Below are 16,338 nucleotides of genomic sequence, written 5' to 3'. Positions count from 1 at the left end.
TTTGAACCTAGATCAGATTTCCTACTGAGACACTTTGTGAATATGGATCCTGGACATGCCCAATCATGTCCTTTTTTAATGTATTTTTTACCTTATTCACCAGCTAAGAGAGTGTGTTTAAAGGGCATTAAATGAAGGCTTGGGAAAGAAGCTATATTGAGTGGAGTTGTCAGTAAATCTACTGTAAATAATTTCCCTTCTTCTTCTTCTTCTTATGTGTCACAAAGGGTTAATACCTAACAACTATGTCCATTGTGGCTAATCTGTCAACTGTCTACCATAGATGAAAAACAGGCTACTGTTACAGCGTGATGACAGCCTGCGTGACCTCGGCCCTGGGCTACTACACACAGCTTCCAATCTTAGAGAAGTAGTCTGGTTCATGGTGCTTGAGGATGCAGCCTACAAGGACTGAACACTGTCCTCCATGTTAAGGCAGAGGAGGCTTGTAGAAGGAGCTCGATATTGTACTGGAGACATGATGACAACACCTGGCAAACACTGGACGATTGGGACAGCCAGCGCCAGGGGCCTCTGGATCCTTGTGCTTGTCAGGTGAGGGAGGCAAAGCGGGTTGGAGGCGGACCCCAGGGTGGTGTTGACCCCAAAAAGACCAATCACCACGGGTCCTCTGGCCACTACTTAAGGCCTGTGGGGGCAGCCAGCCCCTCTAGCCCGTAAACGTCTCTCTTCTCTCCTCTTGATCAGTCATCTCTGTCCGGACAGAACCATAGCATGGTGAGTAAGTCTGCTGCCTCCTGTGATGGTTGTACATGGGGGGGGGGGGGGGGTTCAGAGAGGATGGGGGTCATTTTACAACTGTTAAACGGTGTAATAATTGACAGTAAATTACCCAGCAGCAGTCGGTAGTATAATTTGGTTCGAGACGTGTTGTGTCATAAATGTACATTCATTTATTAATTCATATGTGTATTGTATTGTATTGTATGAACTCTGATTTGGAATGATATACTTTAACTGTCACAGCAGTTGGGGATGCTGTTGTACACCTCACATGTAACATGCCCACAAATGTAAGGAATAACACAATCAAAGGTTTCTGATATTAGAGGGGGAAACATGTTTTACACGCATCGAAGATGATTCCATTTTCATGTTTCTCTGCAGACTACCTACACAGATAAAGGGGAGAAGGTAAGTCCCCATCGTCATTATTACCACGTAACACTTCAGTGGTGGATCTTTGAGTTGATGATGATGATGATGATGATGAGGAGAAATGTTCACGTGCTCTGGTTCCTTGGGTTACGACTTCTGTCTTAATGACAAGTGACAAACAAGCGGACTAACCATCCATATGGAGAGGGGAGTTTGAACATACAATTTATTTTGATATAGTATTATTATTTATTTTGATATAGTATTATTATTATTTTGATATAGTATTATTATTATTTTTTATTCCCCTTTTCCCCATTTAGCCCGAGAAGGGAAAATTTGTCAAGTTCCACCACGTGACCTTTTGGGTGGGCAATGCCAAACAGGTGAGTCTTTAAAGTCCTCCCCCTAAAGAAATAGACTGAAGATAAATGGAGACAAGTTATCCATCATATCCGATCACATCCACAATATTCTGTATGAATTTCTTTGACGTGACAATTTATTATTGGTTTATATCACATTCTCAGCCTCGCAATGAGTGATATGGTAGCACTCGATGAGAGCTGGACTACATGCACAGCAGGATAACACATTGTCCTGAATGGACTTTGCTTTCTAAAGGGAGGCTAGCTCAGGTCATTACTCTTCTGCTAGTTGACTTTGGGCTTCCTCTCTGTGAAACAAACTGAGGTAACAGTCCATTGCTCTTCTGCTAGTTGACTTTGGGCTTCCTCTCTGTGAAACAAACTGAGGTAACAGTCCATTGCTCTTCTGCTAGTTGACTTTGGGCTTCCTCTCTGTGAAACAAACTGAGGTAACAGTCCAGAACGGGAGACATGTTTATCTCTCTTTCTTGAAAAAGCACAAAAATGTTCCTGAACTTTATAGCCATATATTGAACTGACAATTGGACTAATGTAGTAAAAACCAGGGTTGGGTCATTTATAGTTAAATCAGTCAATACAGGGAGTGATTTTAATTTAAAATTCAAAAAATGGATTAATACATTTAAAAACCCAGCTTCTCCTTTTCAGTTTTTGAGAAGATATTTTAAATATATAAATATTTTCTCCCAATTATTGAATTGGAATTTCAGTTTTTTCCCCCTGAATTGACTGACTTCAATTAGAATTGACCCCAGCCCTGTTGAAAACTATGACACAGTTAGAGGTATATCATTTCTGTAATAGCTGACTTAATCTTTGCGGAACCAGAGGCAACAGGTGGGTGTTTACTGGGTAAACAAAAAGTTAGCAACTTCAAAAGGCCTAAAAGTTCAACTTCAAAAGGCCTAAAAGTTCACGTAAAAGTTCATTCAACCGCACTATGAAAGCATATGAGTCACATGCTACGTACAGGGTTGAGCAATCACACACACACACACACGCACGCACACACACGCACGCACGCACGCACGCACGCACGCACGCACACACGCACACAACTTTATTTGATGGGTACCTACATAAGAACTTTAATAACACATATGTTCTGTTTATGAATGTGTTGTGTATGGGTTATGTATTGGTTATTAATGTGTTATATATGTGTTATGAATGGGTTATGTATGGGTTATGTATGGGTTATGTATGGGATATTAATGTGTTATGAATGGGTTATGTATGGGTTATTAATGTGTTATATATGGGTTATGAATGGGTTATGTATGGGTTATGTATGGGATATTAATGTGTTATGAATGGGTTATGTATGGGTTATTAATGTGTTATATATGGGTTATGAATGGGTTATGTATGGGTTATTAATGTGTTATATATGGGTTATGAATGGGTTATGTATGGGTTATGTATGGGTTATGTATGGGTTATGAATATGTTATGTATGGGTTATTAATGTGTTATATATGGGTTATTAATGTGTTATATATGGGTTATTAATGTGTTATGTATGGGTTATTAATGTGTTATGTATGGGTTATGTATGTGTTATGTATGGGTTATTAATGTGTTATGTATGGGTTATTAATATGTTATATATGGGTTATGTATGGGATATTAATGTGTTATATATGGGTTATTAATGTGTTATATATGGGTTATGTATGGGTTATGTATGGGTTATGTATGGGTTATTCATATGTTATGTATGGGTTATGTATGGGATATTAATATGTTATATATGGGTTATTAATGTGTTATATATGGGTTATGTATGGGTTATTAATGTGTTATATATGGGTTGTTAATGTGTTATGTATGGGTTATTAATATGTTATGTATGGGTTATGTATGGGTTATGTATGGGTTATGTATGGGTTATGTATGGGTTATTAATGTGTTATGTATGGGTTATTAATATGTTATGTATGGGTTATGTATGGGTTATGTATGGGTTATTAATGTGTTATGTATGGGTTATTAATGTGTTATGTATGGGTTATTAATGTGTTATGTATGGGTTATGTATGGGTTGTTAATGTGTTATATATGGGATATTAATATGTTATTAATATGTTATATATGAGTTATTAATATGTTATGTATGGGTTATTAATGTGTTATATATGGGTTGTTAATGTGTTATGTATGGGTTATTAATGTGTTATGTATGGGTTGTTAATGTGTTATGTATGGGTTATGTATGGGATATTAATGTGTTATGTATGGGTTATGTATGGGTTGTTAATGTGTTATGTATGGGTTATTAATATGTTATGTATGGGTTGTTAATGTGTTATGTATGGGTTATGTATGGGTTATTAATGTGTTATATATGAGTTATTAATATGTTATGTATGGGTTATGTATGGGTTATTAATATGTTATGTATGGGTTATGTATGGGTTGTTAATATGTTATATATGAGTTATTAATATGTTATGTATGGGTTATTAATATGTTATGTATGGGTTGTTAATGTGTTATGTATGGGTTATGTATGGGTTATGTATGGGTTGTTAATGTGTTATGTATGGGTTATGTATGGGTTATGTATGGGTTGTTAATATGTTATGTATGGGTTATTAATGTGTTATATATGAGTTATTAATGTGTTATGTATGGGTTATGTATGGGTTATTAATGTGTTATATATGAGTTATTAATATGTTATGTATGGGTTATTAAATATGTTATGTATGGGTTATTAATATGTTATGTATGGGTTATGTATGGGTTGTTAATATGTTATGTATGGGTTGTTAATGTGTTATGTATGGGTTATGTATGGGTTATTAATGTGTTATATATGAGTTATTAATATGTTATGTATGGGTTATGTATGGGTTATTAATATGTTATGAAATCCTTGTGAATTCTCTATGCAGGCGGCTGTGTTCTACTGTGACAAGATGGGCTTTGAGCCAGTGGCCTACAAGGGTCTGGAGACCGGCAGCCGAGAGGTGGTGTCCCATGTCATTAAACAGGATAAGGTAGTGTACCCACTTCTGCAAACGTAGAACCGCTTTCTCTGACCCACATTAAAGTCTTCTTAGTCCCAAGACTAGACAAGGCTGTGTCTGGGGAAACTGGCCCGTGATTGGTCTAGAGCTTTTAAAACTCCAACGTTGACTGACTTTAATACCTTCATCAGATGAAGTATCGACCTCGTTGTTCTTTATTCCTCCCCCCCAGATATTATTTGTCTTCGAATCTGCTCTGAATCCAGGAAATGAAGGCAGGTTTCTTCTTCTCCTAGTCAACATCTTTAAATGGCTACATTTCTGATATAGACCTGGTATGAAAGATCAACCGTCAGTTATATAAGTTTTCTTTTCTCTCAGAAATGGGGGAACACTTGATGAAGCACGGGGATGGGGTCAAAGACATTGCTTTCCAAGTGGAGGACCTTGAATTCTTAGTCAAGGTGAGTAAAAAATAGTAAAGTAATCTTGTTCAACCTTTTTTCTGTTAGTTTCAAGGGTGGAGGGTAGACTAGAGGGTGGAGGGTAGAGGGTGGAGGGTAGAGGGTGGTAGGTAGAGGGTGGTAGGTAGAGGGTGGTGGGTAGAGGGTGGTAGGTAGAGGGTGGAGGGTAGAGGGTGGTGAGTAGAGGGTGGTAGGTAGAGGGTGGTGGGTAGAGGGTAGAGGGTGGTGGGTAGATTGTGGTGGGTAGAGGGTGGTGGGTAGAGGGTAGAGGGTGGTAGGTAGAGGGTGGTGGGTAGAGGGTGGTAGGTAGAGGGTGGTGGGTAGAGGGTGGTGGGTAGAGGGTGGAGGTAGAGGGTGGAGGGTAGAGGGTGGTAGGTAGAGGGTGGTGGGTAGAGGGTGGTGGGTAGATTGTGGTGGGTAGAGGGTGGTGGGTAGAGGGTAGAGGGTGGTGGGTAGATTGTGGTGGGGGTAGTGGGTGGTGGGTAGAGGGTGGTGGGTAGAGGGTGGTAGGGAGAGGGTGGTAGGGAGAGGGTGGTGGGTAGAGGGTGGTGGGTAGAGGGTAGAGGGTGGTGGGTAGATTGTGGTGGGTAGAGGGTGGTGGGTAGAGGGTAGAGGGTGGTAGGTAGAGGGTGGAGGGTAGAGGGTGGTAGGTAGAGGGTGGTAGGTAGAGGGTGGTGGGTAGAGGGTGGTAGGTAGAGGGTGGAGGGTAGAGGGTGGTAGGTAGAGGGTGGTAGGTAGAGGGTGGTGGGTAGAGGGTAGAGGGTGGTGGGTAGATTGTGGTGGGTAGAGGGTGGTGGGTAGAGGGTAGAGGGTGGTAGGTAGAGGGTGGTGGGTAGAGGGTGGTAGGTAGAGGGTGGTGGGTAGATTGTGGTGGGTAGTGGGTGGTGGGTAGAGGGTGGTGGGTAGAGGGTGGTAGGGAGAGGGTGGTAGGTAGAGGGTGGTAGGTAGAGGGTGGTAGGGAGAGGGTGGTGGGTAGAGGGTGGTGGGTAGATTGTGGTGGGTAGAGGGTGGTGGGTAGAGGGTGGTAGGTAGAGGGTGGTGGGTAGAGGGTGGTAGGTAGAGGGTGGTAGGGAGAGGGTGGTGGGTAGAGGGTGGTGGGTAGAGGGTGGTGGGTAGAGGGTAGAGGGTGGTAGGTAGAGGGTGGTGGGTAGAGGGTGGTAGGTACAGGGTGGTGGGTAGAGGGTGGTAGGTAGAGGGTGGTAGGTAGAGGGTGGTAGGTAGACGGTGGTGGGTAGAGGGTGGTAGGTAGAGGGTGGTAGGTAGAGGGTGGAGGGTAGAGGGTGGTAGGTAGAGGGTGGTGGGTAGAGGGTGGTGGGGGGTGAGGGGGTGGGTAGAGGGTGGTAGGTAGAGGGTGGTAGGTAGAGGGTAGAGGGTGGTGGGTAGAGGGTGGTGGGTAGAGGGTGGTGGGTAGAGGGTGGTAGGTAGAGGGTGGTAGGTAGAGGGTGGTAGGTAGACGGGTGGTGGGTAGAGGGTAGAGGGTGGTGGGTAGAGGGTAGAGGGTGGTGGGTAGAGGGTGGTGGGTAGAGGGTGTTGGGTAGAGGGTGGTAGGTAGAGGGTGGTGGGTAGAGGGTAGAGGGTGGTAGGCAGAAGGTGGTGGGTAGAGGGTGGTGGGTAGAGGGTGGTAGGTAGAGGGTGGTAGGTAGAGGGTGGTGGGTAGAGGGTGGTGGGTAGAGGGTGGTGGGTAGAGGGTGGTAGGTAGAGGGTGGTAGGTAGAGGGTGGTGGGTAGAGGGTGGTAGGTAGAGGGTGGTAGGTAGAGGGTGGTGGGTAGAGGGTGGTGGGTAGAGGGTGGTGGGTAGAGGGTGGTGGGTGGTGGGTAGAGGGTGGTGGGTTGTGGGTGGTAGGTAGAGGGTGGTGGGTAGAGGGTGGTGGGTAGAGGGTGGTGGGTTGTGGGTAGTGGGTAGTGGGTAGAGGGTGGTGGGAAAGGGGATACCTAGTCAGTTGTCTAACTGAATAGAGTCAACTGAAATGTGTCTTCCACGTTTAACCCAACCCCTCTGAACCAGAGAGCATTCGTAATAGGTTAACTGCCTTGTTACTGGCCCAACTCTCCTAACCGTTAGGCAGGACTGAATGAACCTGGTTCCCTCTCTGTCCCTTTTCAAGGTTAAACAGAGGATAAACTCTGTTCTCGGTCCAATGCCCCAAGAAGAAATCTGCTGTCATTGAATGTGCAGAGAGACAGCAACCTTTCCCTTACTTTCTCTCCCATCATTTCTCTCAAATAAAACAAATGTAGTCAAAGCAACATAGAGGATCATTCACAATATAACAAAGAGATATTTCTACTTTTAACCAAACTGGGAAAGCAGCTGCAGCGTGTCTGGAGCTGTGTGGTTAGATGGAGTGATAACCGGGTAGGTGGAGTGATAACCGGTTAGGTGGAGTGATAACCGGGTAGGTGGAGTGATAACCGGGTAGGTGGAGTGATAACCGGTTAGGTGGAGTGATAACCGGTTAGGTGGAGTGATAACCGGGTAGGTGGAGTGATAACCGGTTAGGTGGAGTGATAACCGGTTAGGTGGAGTGATAACCGGTTAGGTGGAGTGATAACCGGGTAGGTGGAGTGATAACCGGTTAGGTGGAGTGATAACCGGGTAGGTGGAGTGATAACCGGTTAGGTGGAGTGATAACCGGTTAGGTGGAGTGATAACCGGGTAGGTGGAGTGATAACCGGTTAGGTGGAGTGATAACCGGTTAGGTGGAGTGATAACCGGTTAGGTGGAGTGATAACCGGGTAGGTGGAGTGATAACCGGTTAGGTGGAGTGATAACCGGTTAGGTGGAGTGATAACCGGTTAGGTGGAGTGATAACCGGTTAGGTGGAGTGATAACCGGGTAGGTGGAGTGATAACCGGTTAGGTGGAGTGATAACCGGGTAGGTGGAGTGATAACCGGTTAGGTGGAGTGATAACCGGTTAGGTGGAGTGATAACCGGTAGGTGGAGTGATAACCGGTTAGGTGGAGTGATAACCGGGTAGGTGGAGTGATAACCGGTTAGGTGGAGTGATAACCGGGTAGGTGGAGTGATAACCGGTTAGGTGGAGTGATAACCGGGTAGGTGGAGTGATAACCGGGTAGGTGGAGTGATAACCGGGTAGGTGGAGTGATAACCGGTTAGGTGGAGTGATAACCGGTTAGGTGGAGTGATAACCGGGTAGGTGGAGTGATAACCGGTTAGGTGGAGTGATAACCGGGTAGGTGGAGTGATAACCGGTTAGGTGGAGTGATAACCGGTTAGGTGGAGTGATAACCGGGTAGGTGGAGGTGGAGTGATAACCGGGTAGGTGGAGTGATAACCGGTTAGGTGGAGTGATAACCGGGTAGGTGGAGTGATAACCGGTTAGGTGGAGTGATAACCGGGTAGGTGGAGTGATAACCGGGTAGGTGGAGCGATAACCGGGTAGGTGGAGTGATAACCGGTTAGTTGGAGTGATAACCGGTTAGGTGGAGTGATAACCGGGTAGGTGGAGCGATAACCGGGTAGGTGGAGTGATAACCGGTTAGTTGGAGTGATAACCGGGTAGGTGGAGCGATAAACGGGTAGGTGGAGTGATAACCGGTTAGTTGGAGTGATAACCGGGTAGGTGGAGCGATAACCGGGTAGGTGGAGTGATAACCGGTTAGTTGGAGTGATAACCGGGTAGGTGGAGTGATAACCGGGTAGGTGGAGCGATAACCGGGTAGGTGGAGTGATAACCGGGTAGGTGGAGCGATAACCGGGTAGGTGGAGTGATAACCGGTTAGGTGGAGTGATAACCGGTTAGGTGGAGTGATAACCGGTTAGGTGGAGTGATAACCGGGTAGGTGGAGTGATAACCGGGTAGGTGGAGTGATAACCGGTTAGGTGGAGTGATAACCGGGTAGGTGGAGTGATAACCGGTTAGTTGGAGTGATAACCGGGTAGGTGGAGTGATAACCGGGTAGGTGGAGCGATAACCGGGTAGGTGGAGTGATAACCGGTTAGGTGGAGCGATAACCGGTTAGGTGGAGTGATAACCGGGTAGGTTGAGTGATAACCGGTTAGGTGGAGTGATAACCGGGTAGGTGGAGTGATAACCGGTTAGGTGCTTTCTCAGTAATGTGTACTGGCTATCTGTCCTGTAACTGTTTGCAGAAAGCTAAAGAACGAGGAGCGGTGGTGGTCAAGGAGCCTTGGATTGAACAAGATAGCTACGGCAAAGTCAAGTGTGCTGTCGTTCAGACGGTGAGTCGTCTCTCTCTCTGTCTCTGTGTCTCTCTGTCTCTGTGTCTCTCTGTCTCTGTCTCTGTGTCTCTCTGTGTCTCTCTCTGTCTCTGTGTCTCTCTGTCTCTCTCTCTCTGTGTCTCTCTGTCTCTGTGTCTCTGTGTCTCTCTCTCTCTGTCTCTCTCTGTCTCTGTGTCTCTGTGTCTCTCTCTCTCTGTCTCTCTCTGTCTCTGTGTCTCTCTCTGTCTCTCTGTGTCTCTCTGTCTCTGTGTCTCTCTCTCTCTCTCTCTCTGTCTCTCTCTGTCTCTGTGTCTCTCTGTCTCTCTCTGTCTCTCTGTGTCTCTCTGTCTCTCTCTGTCTCTGTGTCTCTGTCTCTGTGTCTCTCTGTCTCGCTCTGTCTCTCTCTGTCTCGCTCTGTCTCTCTGTCTCTCTCTCTCTGTCTCGCTCTGTCTCTCTGTCTCTCTCTCTCTGTCTCTCGCTGTCTCTCTCGCTGTCTCTCTCTCTCTCTCTCTCTCTCTCTCTCTCTCTGTCTCTCTGTGTCTCTCTGTCTCTCTCTGTCTCTGTGTCTCTGTGTCTCTCTGTCTCGCTCTGTCTCTCTCTGTCTCGCTCTGTCTCTCTGTCTCTCTCTCTCTGTCTCGCTCTGTCTCTCTGTCTCTCTCTCTCTGTCTCTCGCTGTCTCTCTCGCTGTCTCTCTCGCTGTCTCTCTGTCTGTCTCTCTCTCTCTCTCTCTCTCTCTCTCTCTCTCTCTCTCTGTCTCTCCCTCTCTCCCTCTGTCTCTCTCTCTCTCTCTCTCTCTCTCTGCCTCTCTCTCTCTCTCCCCCACTCTCTCTCCCTCTCTCTCTCTCTCTCCCACTCTCTCTCCCTCTCTCTCTCTCATTGTAAATACATTTGACCTGATGCAGTTGAGGTACTGTAATTCTTAATGAACAGCTTCCTTACCCATCTTCCTCTAGTATGGTGATACAACACATACTCTCATTGAGTACCTGGGTCCCTACAAAGGCCTGTTTCTGCCCGGATACAACGCACCTGTGGTAAAGGACTGCCTGCTACCCAAACTGTGAGTTTCACTCACACACAGTGATTTATAAAAAGCATAGTTTACATTTTCTCTCATTTTAATTCAACACAAAAGGTATCAGTTTTTATAGCCTCAAGTCACTAGTGTTTTGTATGCATTGACAGCTCAGTCAGGTCTCGTATGCAACAGACACAGTCAGACATACTCACTCCCCCCCAACTATCTCTCTCCAGGCCGCCAGGACTCCTGAACTTCATCGATCACATTGTGGGAAACCAACCAGACGATGCAATGGTGCCCGTGTCAGACTGGTGAGTGTCCCTGTAGGTCTCACAGCTGGCAGAGCATAGAGACGAGGGGACCAAGGGGAAGAATGACATCTAGGATAACATCTAGGACCGTTGTCTTTACATAAAAACACGGCGGCAGGGTAGCCTAGTGGTTAGAGTGTAGAGGTGGCAGGTAGCCTAGTGGTTAGAGTGTAGGGGTGGCAGGTAGCCTAGTGGTTAGAGTGTAGAGGCGGCAGGGTAGTCTAGTGTTTAGAGTGTAGGGGGGTTAGGTAGTCTAGTGGTTAGAGTATAGGGGCGGCAGCTAGCCTAGTGGTTAGAGTGTAGGGGCGGCAGGGTAGCCTAGTGGTTAGAGTGTAGAGGCGGCAGGGTAGCCTAGTGGTTAGAGTGTAGTGGCAGGGTAGTCTAGTGGTTAGAGTGTAGGGGCGGCAGGTAGCCTGGGTTAGAGTGTAGGGGCGGCAGGGTTAGTGGTTAGAGTGTAGAGGCGGCAGGGTAGTCTAGTGGTTAGGGGGCAGGTAGTCTAGTGGTTAGAGTGTAGGGGCGGCAGGGTAGTCTAGTGGTTAGAGTGTAGGGGGGCAGGTAGTCTAGTGGGAGTGTAGGGGCAGGTCTAGTGGTTAGAGTGTAGGGGCGGCAGGGTAGTCTAGTGGTTAGAGTGTAGGGGGGGCAGGGTAGTCTAGTGGTTAGAGTGTAGGGGCGGCAGGTAGTCTAGTGGTTAGAGTGTAGGGGCGGCAGGGTAGTCTAGTGGTTAGAGTGTAGGGGAGGCAGGGTAGCCTAGTGGTTAGAGTGTAGTGGCGGCAGGGTAGCCTAGTGGTTAGAGCGTTGGACTAGTAACCGAAAGGTTGCTAGATTGAATCCCCTAGTTGACAAGGTAAAAATCGTTCTGCCCCTGAACAAGGCAGTCAACCCACTGTTCTTAGGCCGTCATTATATAAGTAAGAATTTGTTCTTAATTTGTTCTTAACTGACTTGCCAAGTTAAATAAAGTTAAAATAACATAAAAACACTGCAGGTTCACAGAAATCCACAACACTGTTGTTTTCAGATCTAGGGTTAGAGTTACTCTTATATGAGAAAAAAGCAGTCAAGATATGGAAGAGGAAATGTAATCCTTTAGAGTCTATTGACGCACCCCTGCTTCAATCTAAGTAACATATTTTTTTTTAAATCACCATCAAAATACGTCAGTTTAAGCTAGAGATAACTTTAAAAAAATATTTTTTAGATAAAACTTTACTAAATATATTCACGTCATCAAATAATTGATTCTCCTTAAGAGTAATATATTTGTAACCAATCTGTTAACGGAACCACTGTCTCCAGGTATCAGAACTGCTTGCTGTTTCACCGGTTCTGGTCGATAGACGACAAACAGATCCACACACAATACAGCGCCCTGAGGTCCATCGTAGTGACCAACTATGAGGAGACCATCAAGATGCCAATCAACGAACCTGCTCCTGGCGTGAAGAAGTCGCAAATCCAGGTCTGCCCCCTGACCTTTAACCTCTTTGTGTGTGTACTTGTGCGTGTCAGGGGACACAAAACAAAGGAAATAAAGGTCAGAACGTGACAGAGAGGTTGAAAATGTCAGTGAAGACACTTGCCATCTGGTCAGCGCATGCTCTGAGTACGGGTCCTGGTAATCCGTCTGGGCATTGTGAATGTTAACCTGCTTAAACATCTTACTGACATTGGCTACGGAGAGCATGATCACACAGTCATCTGGAACAGCTGATGCTCTCATGCATGGTTCAGTGTTGCTAGTATCAAAGTGAGCATAGAAGAGCATTTTGCTCATCTGGTAGGCTCGCGTCACTGGACAGTTTGCGACTGGGTTTCCCTTTGTAATCCGTGAGTGTTTTCAAGCCCTGCCACATCCGATGAGCATCAGAGCCGTTGTAGTAGGATTTGATCCTGTATTGACGGTTCGTCGGAGTGTTTTGTGGGATTTCTTATAAAATACCGGATTAATGTTCCACTCCTTCAAAGCAGCAGCTCTAGCCTTTAGCTCAGTGCGGATGTTGCCTGTAATCCATGGCTTCTGGTTGGGATATGTACGTACTGTCACTGTGGCGACGACGTCGTCGATGCACTTATTGACAAAGACGGTGACTGAGGTGGTGTACTCCTCAATGCCATCGGACGAATCCCGGAACATATTCCAGTCTGTGCTAGCGAAACAGTCCTGTAGCATTTCCGTATTGAGTGTGTGACTGGTACTTCTTAATTGAGTTTTTACTTGTAAGCAGGAATCAGGAGGATAGAGTTATGGTCGGATTTTCCAAATGGAGGGCAGGGGAGAGCTTTGTACGTGTCTCTGTGTGTGGAGTAAAGGTGGTCTAGAGCTTTGTACGTGTCTCTGTGTGGAGTAAAGGTGGTCTAGAGTTTTGTACGTGTCTCTGTGTGGTGTAAAGGTGGTCTAGAGCTTTGTGTCGTGTCTCTGTGTGTGAGTAAAGGTGGTCTAGAGCTTTGTACGTGTCTCTGTGTGGAGTAAAGGTGGTCTAGAGCTTTGTACGTGTCTCTGTGTGGAGTAAAGGTGGTCTAGAGCTTTGTACGTGTCTCTGTGTGGAGTAAAGGTGGTCTAGAGCTTTGTACGTGTCTCTGTGTGGAGTAAAGGTGGTCTAGAGCTTTGTACGTGTCTCTGTGTGGAGTAAAGGTGGTCTAGAGTTTTGTACGTGTCTCTGTGTGTGGAGTAAAGGTGGTCTAGAGCTTTGTACGTGTCTCTGTGTGGAGTAAAGGTGGTCTAGAGCTTTGTACGTGTCTCTGTGTGGAGTAAAGGTGGTCTAGAGCTTTGTACGTGTCTCTGTGTGGAGTAAAGGTGGTCTAGAGCTTTGTACGTGTCTCTGTGTGGAGTAAAGGTGGTCTAGAGCTTTGTACGTGTCTCTGTGTGGAGTAAAGGTGGTCTAGAGCTTTGTACGTGTCTCTGTGTGTGGAGTAAAGGTGGTCTAGAGCTTTGTACGTGTCTCTGTGTGGAGTAAAGGTGGTCTAGAGCTTTGTACGTGTCTCTGTGTGTGGAGTAAAGGTGGTCTAGAGCTTTGTACGTGTCTCTGTGTGTGGTGGTCTAGAGCTAAAAAGGTGGTCTAGAGCTTTGTACGTGTCTCTGTGTGGAGTAAAGGTGGTCTAGAGCTTTGTACGTGGTCTCTGTGTGGAGAAAGCTAGAGCTTTGTACGTGTCTCTGTGTGGAGTAAAGGTGGTCTAGAGCTTTGTACGTGTCTCTGTGTGTGGAGTAAAGGTGGTCTAGAGCTTTGTACGTGTCTCTGTGTGTGGAGTAAAGGTGGTCTAGAGCTTTGTACGTGTCTCTGTGTGGAGTAAAGGTGGTCTAGAGCTTTGTACGTGTCTCTGTGTGTGGAGTAAAGGTGGTCTAGAGTTTGTACTGTCTCTGTGTGGGAGAAAGGTGGTCTTTTTGTACGTGTCTCTGTGTGTGGAGTAAAGGTGGTCTAGAGCTTTGTACGTGTCTCTGTGTGTGGAGTAAAGGTGGTCTAGAGCTTTGTACGTGTCTCTGTGTGGAGTAAAGGTGGTCTAGAGTTTTTTCGCCTCTAGTTGCACAGATGACATGCTGCTAGAAACGGATTTCAGTTTTCCGGCATTCAAGTTACCGGCCACTAGGAGCGCCGATGAGCATTTTCTTGTTAACTTGTTTTCTTGTTTACTTATGGCCCAATACAGCTCTTTGATTGAGGTCTTAATGCCATCATCGGTTTGTGATGGTAAATAGACAGCTACGAAAAATATAGATGAAAACTCTCTTGGTAAATAGTGTGGTCTACAGCTTATCATGAGGTATTTTATCTAGCCGCCTGTGTTTATGTGTGTGTCAGTATTTTAACTTGATTGTGGCCTTATTTCAACAGGAGTATTGTGACTACAATGGAGGGCCTGGTGTCCAGCACATCGCCCTGAACACATCCGACATCATTCAAGCTGTAAGTCAATCATATATTTTCAGACGAAGAAATAAATACAACATTACAGAGCCTTCAGAAAGTATTCATACCCCTTGACTTATTCCACATTTTGTTGTTACAGCCTGAATTCAAAATGCATTAAATCGATTTTTCACCTCGCCAATCTTCACACAATATATCATAATGACAAAGTGAAAACATAGTTTTAGAAATGTTTGCAAATTTGTTGATAATGAAATACATAAATATCTAATTGACATAAGTATTCACACCACTGTGTCAATACTTTGTAGAAGCACCTTTGGCAATGATTACAGCTGTGAGTCTTTCTGGGTAAATCTCTAAGAGCTTTCCACACCTGGATTGTGCAACATTTGCCCATTTTTGTCTAAATTCTTCAAGCTCTGTCAAATTGATTGTTGATCATTGCTAGAGAACCATTTTTACATTTTCAAGTAGATTTAAGTCAAAACTCGGGAACATTGACTGTCTTCTTGGTAAGTAACTCCAGTGTAGACTTGGCCTTGTGTTTTAGGTTATTGTCCTGCTGAATGGTGAAATAATCTCCCAGAGTCTGGTGGAAAGCAGACTGAACCAGGTTTTCCTCTAGGATTTAGCCTGTGCTTAGCTCCATTCTGTTTTTTTTTTTATCCTGAGAAACTCCCCAGTCCTTAATGATTGCAATAAGACTCATAACATGATGCAGCCACCACTTATAATTGAAAATATGGAGAATTGGATTTTCCCCAAACATAACACTTTGTATTCAGGAAAAAAAACATTAATTGCTTTGCACACATTTTTTTGCAGTATTACTTTAGTGCCTTGTTGCAAAGGCACTAAAGTAAAGGCACTATATTTTTAATTCTGTATAGGTTTCCATCTTTTCACTCTCTCAATTAGGTTAGTAATTGTGGAGTAACTACAATGTTGTTGATCCATCCTCAGTTTTCTCCTATCACAGCCATTAAACTCTGTAACTGTTTTTAAGTCACCATTGGCCGCATGGTGACATTCCTGAGCGGTTTCCTTCCTCTCCGGCAACTGAGTTAGGAAGGAAGTTAGGAAGGACACCTGTATCTTCTCGTTACTGGGTGTATTGATACACCATCCTAAATGTAATTAATAGCTTCACCATGCTCAAAGGGATATTCAATTCTTATTTGTTTATTTACTGATTTTGCGAGGCATTAGAAATCCTCCCTGTGGTTGAATCTGTGTTTGAAATTCACTGCTCGAAATACCTATATTGTATGTGTGGTGTACAGAGATAGTCATTCAAAAAATCATGTCAAACACTATTGTTGCACACAGAGTGAGTCCATGGAATTTATTATGTGATTTTGTAAAAGCACATTTTTATTCCTGAACTTCTTTAGGTTTGCCTTAAAGGGGTTGAATACTTATGGACTCAAAACTTTTCAATTTTACACGTTTTATTAATTTAATTTTGGAAAAACATAATTCCACTACGACATTATGGATTATTGTGTGTAGGCGTTACCCAACACTCTCAATGTAATCCATTTTAAATTCAGGCTGTAACACGATACTGAAAAAGTCAAGGGGTGTGAATACTTTCTGAAAGGTACTGTATATCAGTTGAATATTTACAATCCATGCAGATTCATAGCTTTAAAACTTCTTCAGAATTGGTAGGTCCCCTGCGGGACGGATGAGCTAACGTAGGCTAATGCGATTAGCATGAGGTTGTAAGTAACAAGAACATTTCCCAGGACATATCTTATATGGGCAGAAAGCTTAAATTCTTGTTAGCTACTGTAAATTGGACAGTGCAGTTAGACTATTACAATGAACGTATACCATGCTATTGTTTGAGGATTGGTAGGTCCCCTGCGGGACGGATGAGCTAATGTAGGCTAATGCGATTAGCATGAGGTTGTAAGTAACAAGAACATTTCCCAGGACATAGACATATCTTATATGGGCAGAAAGCTTAAATTCTTGTTAGCTACTGTAAATTGGACAGTGCAG

At 44.8% G+C, this 16,338-nt stretch overlaps 1 protein-coding gene across 1 annotated transcript in view; it reads left to right on the top strand.

Moving 5' to 3' along the window:
• The first annotated feature begins 645 nt into the window (after positions 1–645).
• Positions 646–16,338, top strand: part of hpda (4-hydroxyphenylpyruvate dioxygenase a) — a 20,739-nt gene continuing 5,046 nt past the window's right edge. Inside the window, exons 1-11 of the mRNA XM_029686179.2 lie at positions 646–738; positions 1,129–1,155; positions 1,443–1,505; positions 4,409–4,513; positions 4,716–4,758; positions 4,865–4,947; positions 9,062–9,151; positions 10,084–10,190; positions 10,385–10,462; positions 11,759–11,921; positions 14,290–14,361. Coding sequence (XP_029542039.1) covers positions 736–738; positions 1,129–1,155; positions 1,443–1,505; positions 4,409–4,513; positions 4,716–4,758; positions 4,865–4,947; positions 9,062–9,151; positions 10,084–10,190; positions 10,385–10,462; positions 11,759–11,921; positions 14,290–14,361 — 834 coding nt within the window. The 5' untranslated portion in view covers positions 646–735. The remainder of the gene's footprint in view (positions 739–1,128; positions 1,156–1,442; positions 1,506–4,408; positions 4,514–4,715; positions 4,759–4,864; positions 4,948–9,061; positions 9,152–10,083; positions 10,191–10,384; positions 10,463–11,758; positions 11,922–14,289; positions 14,362–16,338) is intronic.

Source organism: Oncorhynchus nerka, linkage group LG10, assembly GCF_034236695.1.
Source record: "Oncorhynchus nerka isolate Pitt River linkage group LG10, Oner_Uvic_2.0, whole genome shotgun sequence".
Classification (NCBI taxonomy): Eukaryota; Metazoa; Chordata; class Actinopteri; order Salmoniformes; family Salmonidae; genus Oncorhynchus; species Oncorhynchus nerka.
Note: the sequence above shows the minus strand (reverse complement) of the source record. Positions and strands in the feature narration are given on the sequence as shown.